General features: G+C 42.6%; 1 protein-coding gene across 2 annotated transcripts in view; it reads left to right on the top strand.

Annotated features, from left to right (window-relative positions):
- Window positions 1-15,293, top strand: part of CFAP65 (cilia and flagella associated protein 65) — a 43,030-nt gene continuing 27,737 nt past the window's right edge. The window contains exons 1-13 of one of the 2 annotated variants that reach the window (XM_081201413.1): window positions 1-19; window positions 1,429-1,511; window positions 1,934-2,115; window positions 3,070-3,172; window positions 4,497-4,663; window positions 5,282-5,478; window positions 6,228-6,373; window positions 9,332-9,554; window positions 10,117-10,382; window positions 11,607-11,807; window positions 12,048-12,410; window positions 13,086-13,223; window positions 14,651-14,896. In XM_081201413.1, coding sequence (XP_081057539.1) covers window positions 1,437-1,511; window positions 1,934-2,115; window positions 3,070-3,172; window positions 4,497-4,663; window positions 5,282-5,478; window positions 6,228-6,373; window positions 9,332-9,554; window positions 10,117-10,382; window positions 11,607-11,807; window positions 12,048-12,410; window positions 13,086-13,223; window positions 14,651-14,896 — 2,307 coding nt within the window. In that variant the 5' untranslated portion in view covers window positions 1-19; window positions 1,429-1,436. Of the gene's footprint in view, window positions 20-1,335; window positions 1,512-1,933; window positions 2,116-3,069; window positions 3,173-4,496; window positions 4,664-5,281; window positions 5,479-6,227; window positions 6,374-9,331; window positions 9,555-10,116; window positions 10,383-11,606; window positions 11,808-12,047; window positions 12,411-13,085; window positions 13,224-14,650; window positions 14,897-15,293 lie in introns of those variants that run through there. The other variant, XM_081201412.1, reaches the window with a different exon arrangement.

Below are 15,293 nucleotides of genomic sequence, written 5' to 3'. Positions count from 1 at the left end.
AGGCTAGCTTCGTTATGAGGTACGGGGAGCGGAGCGGGTGGAGTCTGATCTCCTTCCTTCCTTCTTATTTTTTAACTAAACCTCCTGGACCTGCTGCTACCCAGCTTGCCTCATTCACGACGCGCACACCTTGGTCTCGTTTTCCCGGGACGGCCCTCAAACGCCCTTTTGTAATAGGAATGTCCCTCCACGGCGGCCGTACTTACTTACTCGGCGAGGCCATTTCCGCGTCTCGTTGCTGTAGCAACGCCGGTTTCGCGTTCTTCGCCTGCTTTGATCTTCCTCTGGCGCCTTCTTCGCCTGTTCTAGGATTTCCCCTCTCCTGAGCTGTGGGAAGGTGAAGAAGATTAGGTAGGACCCGGGACCCGCTCCAGGACGCTCGACCTCCACACTCCACACTCCCGCCGCCCTCTTAGCAGGGCTCACCGAAAGCAGGATATTCCTTCCACTTAGTGGCACCGACGGTGCGCTCCAGATCTCCTGTCCTTCACTCCCTTTTTTTAAAAAAATGTGAAAAATCACATGCTCTTGGGCACCTGTTTTTCTAGAAAGAGAGCCCTGCCGTTACTTACCATGAAGCTGTTACAGTAAGCAGTGGCGTAGCGTGGGTTCTCAGCACCCAGGGCAAGGCAAGTAATTTGCGCCCCCAACCCGTGGATTTTAGCACTCGAGTCTCTTCCGCGCCCCCCAGATGTTGCGCCAGGTGCAGCAGGCCCCCCTGCACCCCCCACCCTATGCCACTGCTCCCATCACAAGTCTTCAGGACAGCCATCCTTCCGAAGGCTGGTGCGGGGAGAAGGTCTCTCCGCCCCACCGCCAGGCTTCGGAGCAGCCTTCCGAAGGCTGGTGCGGGGAGAAGGTCTCTCCGCCCCACCGCCAGGCTTCGGAGGAGGTCCGAGGACAGTGGGGTTCCTGCTTCCTCGAGGAGGGCCGGCCAAACGCGCCCCCCCAAATGTTGCGCCCGGTGCGGCCGGCACCCCTGGCACCCCCCACGCTACGCCACTGACAGTAAGTACCACACTTTTTAACAACAAAAAAGAGGTACCGGTACTGCATACCACTGAGTACCCATGGAAAAAACAAAAAGCGTTATGCTGGGCATGTTTCAAAGCACAGTGCCAGGGAGACCCCAGCTCAGCCAGCATCTTTATTTGCTCAGTGACGTAATTTGCACACACACAAAAAATACTTAGGGCACCAATTTGCATATGAATGAGTTTTTAAAGTACCTGGCAACAGCCATGCAAACAGAAACATGAGATTACTTATTTTAAATGTTTTGTTTTCAATTTATGTGGAACAGAGTAATCGGTCCCATAATTCCATTATTGCCAGATTCTCACCCTAGAGAACAGCCTTCTCCTGTCACCAGCAGCTTTGCTGTTCTACGATTTTCTGAACAACTGAGATGTTCTTTGGCTCTCTCAGGTGCAAAGATGCTGACTCATATGAACAGATACACAGCCAACTCAGACCCCCTTCAGAGACTCGGTGGTGGTGGTACCAAGCAGGTGAGTAATCTTTGTGCTATATAGTTTTAAATTGTGAGTAATTTCCACTGAACTGACATTTTATTCATTTATTTAATAAAATTTATACTCTGTAAAACACATCAAAGCAGTTTACAAAAAAGATAAAACAAACCAAGAAACATTCACAACCTTACTCTTAAGCATACAAAAGTTAAAATACTAAAACAGATTAAAATTACCTCAACTTTCTATGCAGCTGGGTAGGATTTTCAAAACAATGTTTTCTTATCTGTTCCAGTGTAAGGTAAAGGGACCCCTGACCGTTGAGTCCAGTTGCGGACGACTCTGGGTTTGCGGCGCTCATCTGGCATAGTTTCTCCTGTTAAATTTTTGGGCTCAAGTGGATACTTTCTGATGAAGTAATGAGCAGCATGGCAACTTGTTTTTCTTTGTTTCTTTAGAAGCTGGTGGTGTCTGTGCGGAAGAAGCCTTCATTCTTCACTGCAAGAAAAACCAAGAATATTTTCTGGGGTATTGAAGTACCTGATAGTCTCACCTGGCAAGGATGGTGTCTAGGAAAAGAATTCACAAAACATCTCATTTTGAGAAATGTGTGTTTGAAACCCCAGAAGTTGAAGTTCAGGTGTGTAAGCCATGTAGAAGGCGAAAGGAGCTGCCATTTCTCTGCCTTGCATTTCCTTTCTACTGCAGTAGTAGTCATTTACTACTCGCCACTCAACCCTATTCTGTTGAGTAAAACTTTGCTGATATTTCACATTGCGCAAATGTGTACATGTTGGATGGTCACTGCAAACCCTACTCAACTGCATCCTGATTCTAGACATGATTATTTAGAAGTAGGTCCCAGTGATTTCAGTGGGACTTCACCCAAGTAAATATGCATAGGGTTGCCACCATAATATATTTTATCTACTGGCAACTTCTCACAGATTGCATGGTTTGTTAGGTTTTTCACATTATTTGATGGGTGTATTGTGTACTTTTTCAACAATTCTGGTTTTTACCATAATTTTAGTATTTATGTATGTATGTATTTAAAATGCTTATAACCCACCCTTCATTTCAGTGGCTCCCAGGGCCGGAAATAATAATAATAATAATAATAATAATAATAATAATAATAATAATAATAATAATAATAATTAATAATAATAAACTTTTATTTGTATCCTGCCCTCCCCAGCTGAGACTGGGATATAAGATAGATTCCATTAAATTCCATAAAAACAACCATAAATAATAAAACTACCTTAATAATAAAAACTGCTGAAACCACAGCACTGGCTGCCTACTACAGTTATTACAATGCAACACTAAAAATTCCAGGGCAAATAGGCAAGTCTTTATTTGGTGATGAATTTTAACATTTTTATTACTATTCTCTTTGAAGTATTTTCCCCTGCATATTAAGTATCTTTAAATCTGACAGTGCAAAATTTGTTTTGACTTTTTCACAATGTTTCATACAAAAGAGCATACAAAATGTTCTTAAATATTCATAGTCATGCTTTTTGTTCTGTTTTGTATCACCTCCATCTCCACTTTCCATGGTCACTTTGTTCTGATTTGTTTCCAGGCCTCCTACAACTCGTTTCTTCAATACTGTTTTCCCACAGCCAATTATTCTGAGTCCTGGGATGTCCATAACTTTGCCCATCATCTTCTGCCCTTTGGAAAAGGTAAAGCAGTTCAGGGATATCATACCTCTCTTCCAAAAGCACCCATCTATCAGAGCAGCGTTCTCTCTGTGTCCTCTTCTAACATGGCCGGCAAGGAAAGTTGATGACAATTGAACTTACAAGCCTATGTGAAGATTGAGACAATATACCGCCCTGTTTACCTCCTGTTTCAGCCCAAACTTGTTAATTGTTTGGTGTCACAAATGTATGAATTCTGATTTGATTTGCCATTCCCGCTCCAGTAACAGAAAGGCATTCAAATCTGGGGGAAGCAGGGCAGAATTTGAACACAGTAAAAATACTGATCTGTTGGTAATAGTGCAATATCATATGCCCTTGACATTTACAAAACTGTTATGTTCACCTTTCATTTGCACCAACTTCACAATATTCTTTTCAGCAAAGTGGCAAAATATTGCAGTTAATGAGCTATGGGCAGGGGCGTACAAAGTATGTGTGGGGGGAGCCATCCTGGGTGCCATATGGGGTGTGTGTGACAAGATGGCCCGCTGCCTCCCCCCAGCTGTAAAGTGGCAGAGGAGTCAGTATGGGCGCAGCTCGTGCACGGTGTCCATACGGGCTGCAGCTTGCGCGGGCCATCCATACGGGTCTCTGCATGGGCTGCTGTGCATGTGCAGTCTGTACGGACGTTGCACATGTGCCACTGAGCATCCTGCCCTGCCCCTTGGGGTCCCACCCTGGGCGCCGGAGAGGGTTCCTCTGCCACTGCCTATGGGGGATTTTTTTTGTTTTCCGGCTCAATTTGGCCCAGGAGCAGATTATCGTAAAGGTAGTCTGCATCTTATGTAATCCTGCCTGAGTCTTAATATTGGCTCTAGGGCCCATCATTAGCTAAGATCTGATTGGAGGGTACAAGGAACAGGACTTCTTTTTGTAGAGGTTACACCACAGCTGTAGATTCCCTTCTCTGGGAAGTCTGATTGGCCCTCTGTCTACCATTTGTAGATGGTATTTGAATATATTTTAAATCTGCGTGGTATTTTATGACAGAGTCTGCTGTTTGTATTGGTTTTATTTTTTCTGCTGGTTTTTAATGCTGCTGTATGCATATGCTTTTTGCATCACATATTGTCACGTAAGCTGTTCAGAAAAAAATAAGTGAAATGTGGGACAGAAATAATTGAACTAAATGGACCTAATCACAGCATAGCACAGCTGCTCATGCTGTCAATCCTTTTATTATCTCTTGGAATGCATGAATGTGTAATTCCTGCTCTGTGTATGTAGAAGTTGCCTGCCTGTTCTTTGCACTTGGCGTGGAGTTCAGCCAGATGAGCATCTTCTCTCTCCACTTCGTATGCAGAAAGAGTATGAAGACAGCATTCTTTTTGAAAAGACAGAAGGAGAGTTTTCTGTTGCTCTGGTAGCCAAGCTACCGCACCTTGATTTGCTTTTCCAAGAGAGTATCCAGCTTCCTTCATGTGCTGTCTATGACTCTACAGAGGCCTCCTTTACCATGTACAATGATGGGTAAGTGCGGTTGTCTGTAGCCTTGAAAGCTGTTTACTCACTGGATTAGGATGGGATCCATACAGCTGACCCATTCCTGCTATGATTGCCATTGGAGATTGCTATCATGTCTTTCCATATAATACTGCTAAGACACAGAGTGACCCTAAGTTTTCCAAAGGACATCTGTTTGGGATATTGTGGAAAGACACTGTCAAATGAGATGTCAAGAAAAGCTATTTTGCTCTAAAGCCTTTGGTTTACAGCAGGGGTGGGGAAGCTTGTTCAGCCTGAGGGCCACATTACCTCCTGAGGGCCACATGCTGGTGGTGGGCAGAGCCTATAGCGAAAGTAGGCAGAGCACTAAATAGAAATTTTATCTTTGTACAGCAGGCTAGTTTCTTCACCCCCAAATGTCCTTCTCTATCCTCCACCTAGGCAGGCAAGAATCACTGTTGTAGTTCATGAATGTACTCGAGTCAGGCAAAAACATTCAAGGAGGGTGCAATGTGGGGCCCGTGAGAGGTGCAGCTCTGGAGGTCGTATTGCCTGGGGAAAGTCCTGAGGGCCAGGCAGAGAGGCCATGAGGGCCACATTTGGGGTTCCCCATCCCCGGTTTACAGTGTGTGTTTCTTCTAGAGAACTACTGACATGCTTTAGTTGGGAGGTGCCACCTTCTTTCTGCATTCTTCCTTCTCGTGGCATGTTGGATCCAGGTGAAGAGTGCACAATTAAAGTGATATTTCAACCTGAGATGGCTCAAGTGCACAACATATCAGCAATATGCAGTTTTGGAGATACTCCGGAGCAAAAGGCCATCCAGCTGAAAGCTGTTGGTGAGGACTTTTCAGCTCTAAAGCAAAAGGGCACACAATGAAGGCCATAACATTAGGTTTTATGGGTATCTGTGTTCTTGCCTATGGGTTCACCTGCAACACTGAAACCCCATGAGCTTAAAGGAGTCCTGTAATAGAGGGTCCCATCTGCTGTTTTGCAAAGGGTCTTAGCTCTCAGATGTTCCTCTTTGCTGAGAACATCTCTAATTTGAACCTCATTTTTCACCTGTTCTCTCACTCACTTTCCCCACTTGCAATTTATCTGATTTTGCCGCATATTCTTATTTTATGTGCAGCTGCCTAAAATTATACCTAATGCCTGCTAGAAATCATCATAGTATCTGCTACATTTTTAGATACCTAAGCTATCCATTCAAGGAAGAGTACAATTGTTATGAAATATAGTATAGATATTCCAGGCTCCAAAAGGCCCCATGGAGCAGCCATTTTAATCTCCATGCTCTTCCAAAGGCACAAGGATAAATGCTGCTTCATTTCATGTTTATAGGAAGTTTGATGTGTCTCATTTCCATGTGTTTTGTTCTTGAAGATCCATAATTTAGAGGGTTTCTGTCCTGAATATAAAGTTCATGGCCTGAGAACTGTTCAAAAGGCAGATTACTGGTCACTGGATGATTTTGCTTCAGTTTAGATATTTGACACAGTGATGCAAATGCCCAAACCAATATGTTTTCAGTGTAGGAAGGCCTCCACCTTTGGCTTTTAAAAGTAATCTTTATTTTCTGCAGCTAAATATCCCCACCTGCTGGTGAATGTGCCAGGAGACTCGTGTGAAGATGCCAAGCTTAGAAACTTCCGGGATGTGCTCTGCTTTGGTGCTGTTGCTGCTGGCAGCACTGTAGAAAAATATGTGGATGTCTTCAATGTGTCTGTGGTACGATAAGATGATCCTTGAGTTTTCAAACAGATATATTCTCATGACCTAGATGTGTGCCCAAGAGGACATGTCCATATTCTGCTTTGTCAGTGCCTACAACATGCCTATATTTTTATCCCCCCCCCCAATTTTTTTAAAATTGATTTTCCAGATTTTCCACACAGAAAAAATAAAAAAACATGACAAAACTCACAACAAAGACAATAAACTAAACACAAAAGAAATTTATTACTTCAAATACCTAAATCTCTTAACATTGGTAACTGACTTCCTCGAATCCCCTCTATCTAAATTTCATTATATCACTTGTATAACAGTTCTCCAATTTCATATTTCTAATATTAACGCCTTTCATTAACTAAGCTCTTCTCCTTTATTATTATTCAAATCATTAATATTTACTGCCGCATATTCTTATTCTACCCCTAAACCTATTTGTTACTTCCAAGTATTATCTAATTATCTTATATTGCAATATTTAGCTAAATATTCTTTAAATTTCTTCCTATCCTCTTGTGTCTCCTCTTCTTTCTGGTTGCGGATTCTTCCAGTCAGGTCAGCCAGCTCTAAAAAATCCAACATCTTCATCTGCCAATCTTCTATTGTTGGAATTTCTTGCGATTTCCAGTTTTTGGCTAATAAAAGTCTTGCTGCTGTAGCGGCATATGAAAACAATCTAACATCTTTTGGGGGGCATTTCCAGTCCTATTATTCCAAGAAGAAAGGCTTCTGGTTTCTTAATAAATGTATTTTTCAAAAAAAAATTCAACTCATTATAAATCTTTTCCCAGAAGTATTATACCTTAGGGCATGTCCACCACATATGATAAAAAGTACCTTCTTTTTCTTTGCATTTCCAACATAGATTATCATTTGTATGATAGATCTTTGCTAATTTCATCGGGGTTAAGTACCATCTATACATCATTTTCGTAATATTTTCTTTTAATACAGTACATGCAGTAAACTTAACCCCTTTCTTCCACAGCCTTTTCCAATCTTCCAACATTATATTGTGTCCAACATCTCTTGCCCAGTCAATCATCACAGATTTAACTTGTTCATCCTTTGTATGCCATTCCAACAATAAATTATACATTTTAGAGAGATTTTTAACATTGGTGTCTAACAATTCCGTTTCCAATTTGGATTTTTCTATCGCAAAACCAATTTTCTTATCAAGCTTGTACAATTCATTAATCTGATAATATTGTAACCATCCATCCAGTCTATCTTTAATTTGATCAAATGGTCTCAATTTAAATCCTTCATTATCTTCCAACAATAAATCATCATATTTCAACCATTTACTCTCCATATTCAGCTTTTTCTGTGCCTTTGCTTTCATTGGTGAAAGCCACCTGGGTGTTTTCCTTTCTAAGAGATCTTTATATCTTATCCAAACATTATATAAAGATTTTCTAATTACATGATTTTTAAAACCTTTATGAGCCGATATTTTATCATACCATAAATATGCATGCCAACCAAATACATTGTCAAATCCTTCCAAATCTAACACATCAACATTGTCTAGTTGAATCCATTCCTTGATCCAGCAGAAAGCTGCAGCTTCAAAATATATCTTCAAATCTGGCAGGGAGAATCCCCTTCTCTCTTTTGTATCTGTTAATATTTTATATTTAATTCTGGGTTTTTTCCCCTGCCAGATGAATTTAGACAGTGTTTTCTGCCAGTCTTTAAAACATCTTAGATTATCAATGATTGGTAAAGCTTGGAATAAAAACAACATCTTTGGCAATACATTCATCTTAACCACCGACATTTGGCCCATTAATGACAATTTTAGATTTGACCAAACCTCAAGATCTCTCTTAATTTCATTCCATAATTTTTCATAATTATCTTTGTATAAATTCAAAATTTTTACCGATAAATTCATACCCAAATATTTCACTTTCTTCACAAAAACAAGGCCTGTCTTTTCCTGAAGGATTTTTTTCTCCTCATTATTTAAATTTCCCCCCAACACTTTGGTTTTGCTCTTATTTAACGTAAATCCTGCTATTTGCCCGAACATATAAAGCACCCCTAATTATATGATTTACAAATCCTCTATGTATTTTCACCTTGTTATACCATAAATAGGAGTGCCATCCATATCTATTATTATACCCTTCTAGATCCAGCAGGTCCGTGTTTTCCAATAATATCCAATCTTTTATCCAACATAAGCAAGATGCTTCATAATAAAGCTTTAAATTTGGCACCAAGAATCCTCCTCTTTCTTATCAGTCAATAGTTGAAATTTTATCCTGCGTCTTTTCCCCTGCCATATGAATTGTGACAAGACTTTTTGCCATTCTCGAAATTGTGTCGACTTAATTGTAAACAGCAACTGTAAACATTGACTGTATACTTTACATTTGCCATAATAAATTATTTTAAGTTATTATTCTTTGAATACCACACTTCCAGCAACACTCTGAAAGCATCTGCACAATGTGGAAGTTTTCTCTAGATGTACACAGTAGGTGGCAACCTTTGCTTGGGAATTTTGAGGGGAATTTATAGTCTCTGCAGAGAGTTCAGCTGTCAAGAATGGCAGGAGCCTGGACATAGGATTTAATGGAGACACTTGGTTGTAGAATGGATCTCTCCTGAAAGAGAGGGCAGGCAGATGCTAGTGAGTTTCCATTCTGCTGAAGTCTTTGGTCTCTGTCTGAAGTTTCCCTGGCATTATAGGCACAGGGCCAAAAAGGCGGTGGCTTCTTCTTTTTAACTCCTATATTCATGCAATACAGTGTCTCAGAAGCTAAGACTGCTGGTTTCCAGATGCATCACCAATTACTCAAAGGGGATTATGAGTGTTTTGTGTGGGAATGTAGCAAAGTTTCCATCAGATTAAAAACTGCCAGTTTAGAGGATTGGCCTAAGCTGTAGGCTTTTCTCTCCTCAGTGAGTGGAAGGATAACACTTTCTGTCTCTCGGCAGGTCAGTGCCCCATTCAGGATTGAGAGAGCAAAGGAAGTAGTGCTTCGTGATCGTGTTTTTTCTTGTGACACCAACCAAAACATTGCTCCAGCTCGTGGGAAGTCAGTCATCCCTGTGAGGTTCAGCCCACACACCGTGGGTGTAAAGAGTGTGGACTACTTCACTGTTCTGCCTGCTGGGAGCATCACCCATTCTGTGCTGAAGGTGACAGGTTCATGCAAAGGTACAAGGCAGTGAGAGCCCTTTTGCATCTCCGTGCTTCATCAAAGCACATATACCAGTGTTTTGCTCCTGATTCCAGCAGATTTGGGTTATGGTACCTTGCTGGATATTGAGCATGTACAAAACATTTTGTCCAAAGATTTCAAAGCTGTGCTGGTGCTACTTTGCAATAGCATTTGCATTTGAAGAGTTGTGAGTTGTTGTATATTATAGTTAAGTTGCAACCAGAGGTTGTTTGGGTTGGACCCCTATTCCTGTTTGTTCTTGAGATTTTAGCAAAAGGAACCCTGCCCTCCTAGCAGAAAGAGGCTGACCCCATCTGGGTGGAGGGAGTGGGGCTCTGTGCATGTCTTCTTGCCGCTGTGTGAGTTAGACTGTCTCTATATTTGGGAGCACTGCTGAATGAAGATAGGTGATGAGGATCAACCGCTTTTATAGCAACAATAATAACAACCAACCCTGGAGGGCAGGGAATTGGGAACTATTGGTATACAAAAACTAAAAGCAGCCTCCTTTCTCAATAGCAGCAATGGTGTGAAAATTGGCCTTGTTTGTCATTCCAGGTCCTGAGGTTTCCTTTCAGCACCCCGTTGTCTACTTTAGCTGCATTAACCTTGGAGAGTACTTAGTTCAGCCCTTAGAGATGACCAATAACTCTGATGTTCCAGCCTACTATCAGTTTAACATTGACTGCAAGCAAAGTGTCTTTTCCTTTGACCGTCCTGTTGGGGTCTTGGATGGGATGTCCACTATCACACTGAAGGTCACCTTCCAACCCACCTACCCAATAATTTTCTACCGACGAGTGGTTTGCCTTGTTCATCATCAGGTAAGAGGGCTAGGATACATCTTCCATTGAAACAGGCCTGTTGGTTATGTGCCCCAGTCAAGCAGGGGTGGTTGAATGCCATTTCATGGAGAGAACAGGACCCTCTCTTTTGCCTGGTTATTGTGCTTTATCAGGCAAATATCCTTAAATGGAAATGCTCAGGCCAATGCCTTATTTTCCACATCTTTGATAGCTTTTCTTAAACATACCTAGAAGCACAGCATTTTATTCAAGCCCTAACCTCCATACCCCTGTAATGTGGCTTTCAGGCTGATTTTGGAATGCAGGGAAGGATAGAGCATCTTCCCAAGGCAATTTCCTGCATTTCCAGTTCAAAGTGGTAGCATAAAAGCAAGAATGCATGAAGCAAGCTTAGAAGCATTCTGTAGCTTTCCCTTGGGATGCCCTGCTCTCAGAACAGAAGGCAACTGCCCAGAATGCACAACACTGCTGATTTTGCAGTGGTCTATCAGCTGTGATAGGGGAAGCAACTTGGTTGTGTTTGCTATGGAGGTTGGATGCACAGGAACAGAGCATCCTACCCCCTAAAGGAAAGCTTTGTGGATACGTACAACCAGCACAGAATAGCTGCTGGAGTGCTGAGTGTGGACATGGGAAACACAGATTCACACCCCAGCTTAGCTTCTGAGCCAGTTGGATGGACACAGACAAGTCATTATCTCCCAGCCTCATTTACTGGTTTGTTCACTGCAATTCCTTGTAGAAAGGTTGGGAAGCTAATACTAAAGCAAATGCATATAGTACACTGCCTCTGCCAGTGTGTAATCTTTCTCATTTTAACAAAGTCCAGCTCTCAAAAGCAGGAGACGATAACTGGAAAATTTGACTGAGGATCCCTTTAAATGTCACCCTAACCACACCGGAGCTATTTTTCTGTGAGCAGTTCTTGTACAGTTGGAGTAAATGTTTAAATGACCACCCACATGGTCGATCTTTCTCATGGAATCAATGCCCAGAAACCAAAGGAGAAGCTTATTCTGTGATCAGATCCCACATGATTGGCCCTTTCACATCTGGCATTTAAAGGCTCCCATAGTTGGTGGGGGAGCTGCTTATGGAAAAGTGCCCCTGGAGGGACAGGGAGGGATAATGTTTAAAGGGTCCCTGGGACAACATATTAATGGGTGAAAGTTGCAAAATTATATTCCTGAAAAGAATGCAGATGAAGTGGACTGTTCAGTCATTGTGTCTCTGCTGTTTCAGGATCCATTATTCATAGATTTGATTGGGACCTGCCACTCGGAAACAATGAGCCCAAACATTCTGAGATTGAGCGACATTACCAGGTACAAGACACACATGGCCAGAGGACTGACCTTTTTCCCACCGGACATCCTGGGCACTATGTTGAAGGAGGGCAAACTGTTGGTGGATGAAACCGGAGCTCTCACACTCCCACCGGAGGTACAGTACTCAGTTTTGCACCCCTGGAGGTAGATTCCGCAGAATCAATGATGTCTTGCTGCCCATGCTGAGTATGCATGTGATCACAGTTGCTAGACTTTGAGTGCTTATTCAAGTACCAGAGTGCACTCTGTTGAGTATAGCAGAGATGGGAAACTCAGGCCTGGGGGCTGAATGTTGTCTTCAGTAAGATGTTAGTCTTTGGTTTAGGCATACACCTCTCCTTTCCCCCCTTTTTAGATGCTGGAGGATAAACCTCCTGAAGAGTACCCTGCCCTTGAGCCCATGGTTGAATATTTCCATGACGGTGTAAGCAGTGACCTCACGGTGTTTCCTCCCCACGTTAGCCTTAGCATCAAGGAGTATGATTTTGGCTGTTGTGCAAAGCTCCAAGAGGTACAACCACTCCCTTTCTGCGTGACCAATCACACAAAGGGAAAAATCACGGTTATATGGACAAACAAGCCACATAGTCCTTTTCAAGTGCTCCCAGAAATTTGCGACATCCCACCTCTGAAGACTATGGCTTTCCATGTCACCTTCAAGCCTTCTTTGCTCAATTCCATGTATGCAGCTGAACTGGAGGGTTTTGCCTTCTATAAGGTGAGTAGAAATTTGGTGTCCAAAGCATTGACATTTATGGCACAGAAATTCGGGCCTCGGCAGATCCCCACCATATATTTAAAGCACAATCAATGCACTTTTAAAGCCTATGACTTCCTCCTAAGAAACTGTCGTTCCGTCCTCACAGAGCTAGAATACCCAGCACCCCCAACAAATTACTGTTTCCAGGATTTTTGGGGCGAAGCCATGTGCTTAAAGTGCATTTGCTTAAATGTATGGTCCCATTGTCCTGGGTTCAGAATTTCCCCTGGTCATGAGGACAGCAAGAAAAAAAAAGATGGTTCAGTCATCACAATGTGGGCTGGTTGACTGGCTAGTACAGAACCTTTTGGCAAAAGCGCTCTCTAGCAAAATGTTAAATTGCCACATCCGCTGAGAAGACAAGAGGGAACAGATTTAAAAACAGAAATGATGATTAGTGATGGGATTCCTGCTGAAGGGCAGTTTTGTTCTCTTTCTGATACAAAATTCTGGCTTGGAACCCCATGGCAGGGCATTAAGGTAGAACACAGATGAAGCCCTGCTGTATTGTGCTGCTCATCAGAGAGATCCCAGCATACTCTAGTTTGGTTGTAAGTCACTTTGGCTTGTCTTTGGCAGGTTAAAGCGACTAACAAATCTTAAAATTAATAATATTTTGTTTGTTGCTGGCAGGTGTTGCGGAACTTCAACAACATTGAGGAGCCCATCACCATGTGCCCATCCTGGGACTTAGCCATCTCCTTGCGCGGACACACTTTTCAACCTGGGCGGCAGCACTTTATCCCAAAGTACAACTTGGACTGTCACAAGGTGAGAGGGATAGTCTTCGCCTTCTGGGGTGGGGTGTTTCTCATCTACTGCCTGCAAAGTAGAAAGGATTCATTGTTAGTTTTGTGTGTCTGCAATGTGTTTTACAATCTTACTTTTGTTTCCCTGCAATAATGAGATGTTGGTTTCTATTCTTTCCGTTTTCCAGAAAGGAACAAATTCTGGAAAGTCATGATGAGGACACCCAGTGGCCACAGAGATGAGCACTTGCTGATCTAGGCATACCGGATTGAGGGCTCATTCAGTCACTCCAGCATTCTTTCTGCTTTGGTGTACTTACAGACCTAGCCAGAGCCTTGCATTGCGTACTTTCCTGATAAAGTAGAAATTGGAGTGGCTTTCTTGATCTCTTCCCTTTCTTCTTCTATTTTGGGGGAAATTATTATTTTCTCCTTAGTAGAGTTTCTGGGTTAGCATGTCTCGGCTGGTGCCTCAACCCAGTCAGTGACAGCAGAGGTCAACAAGGGGTCCACCTCCAAGGGGAAATACCTGCCAGTTTTAAAGTATGGTAAAAGCATATTTGCAGGCCCTCCCTTTATTTCTGGAGTCAAAGTTTGCCCATCTGTAAAATGGGAACAATAACAAAGGAGGCCATTTTTCCTATTCTTTACAACAGGAGGCACTTGTTCACGCCTGGGTTTTTGAACTAAACCATACCTCCTTTAATTCTATTTGGGTGTGTACAGACTTACAACATTTGAGTGGTGAGCTTGCTGTGGACGCACACTTGTGCTTTGGTCCATTTAAGCTCAGGGGAAACCCATACTTCCAATTTGCACTTGAAAAGGCTGTGCACATTGCTGATCGGCCAGCCTTTATGTCAATCATTAAATCTTCTCCCCCGCCCCCACACACCCAGAGCAGGCTTTAAAGCATAAAACTATTTTAAAACTCCCCCCCCCCCTTAAAAACAGTGCTGAACAAATGTTTGATCAGATAAATAGGCAAGGTGCTTGGAAAGCAAGACAGAAACCCCAAGTTTGTGTCCTGTGAGAGTATGGCAGGAAGCTGAGGTAACTCCACAATAGAATCATGTGTGCACACTTCCCTTTGCATGTGCATCTGTACGTCACCTCTGAATCACCCCCTCCCTTCCAAAATGAGGTTAATTTTTACACAGGTGTAGCTTGCAAAAGACTCCAGGATTGTAATCATTGGGTAGCTGTGCATGCATGGGATTTTAATTTTGTTCTTCTACACCAGTCAATAAAAGGGGTAGGAACGTTAAACTCATGGACGTGATCTTGGAAAGTGCGTCGGATTTTATGCATTTTTTGTGGCCCTCGTTGTTTTCTTTGTCTTTTGAAGAAGTGCAGCCTTTCCCAACTGGCTATTCAAGGCAGAGATGCTAAGAAGAGAATAATGCAGATGAGTTATTCCTCCAACCAAAACCTCTTCCTGTCTTCTAGGTCTTCCCTCCGGTGAGCCCAAACATCACCACGTATCGCAGCATGCTGCTCTCCAACGTGGGTAGCACTGCCATAAGCTTCAGCCTAAGCCGGGAGAAGTGTCCTTCCATCCTAGTGAAGCCCAACTGTGGGTATATTGCACCTGGAGCTCACCAGATCATTCTCCTCTCAACTTGCCCAGTGGAAACATCTATACAGCAGCACATCTTGTCCATGCAGTTTAATTTCTGGCCCTCCTTCACCCAGGTAGGGGCAGGAAGAGGTAGACTCTTCCTTTCATTCTCTGCCCCATTTTATCATTATATGGTGAAGAGGGACATACCCCTTCACCCTGTCTGTAACACCCTGGAATAGCTCAGTTGGTAAAGCATGAGGCTCTTAAACTCAGGGTTGTGGATTCAAGCCTCACACTTGGCAAAAGATTCCTGCATTGGACTGCAATAGGATTCTGGTAGCCCCTTTCAATTCTACAATTCTGTGACCCCTAATTTCTTTATCTTAATATTCTAATGATTTGGAGGCTAAGCACACCCCTGGTGTAATAGTTCAATGTGAGAACATTTGTTTAGCTTTTTTAAAAAATGGCTACCCTCTCAGTCCACAGCAGTACCATTTTTTAATCTCTTTTCTTTAGTTTGACACG

The sequence above is a fragment of the Podarcis bocagei genome (genome assembly GCF_964188305.1).
Source record: "Podarcis bocagei genome assembly, chromosome: 1".
NCBI classification, from domain to species: domain Eukaryota; kingdom Metazoa; phylum Chordata; class Lepidosauria; order Squamata; family Lacertidae; genus Podarcis; species Podarcis bocagei.
This window is presented reverse-complemented; position numbering and strand designations above follow the sequence as displayed.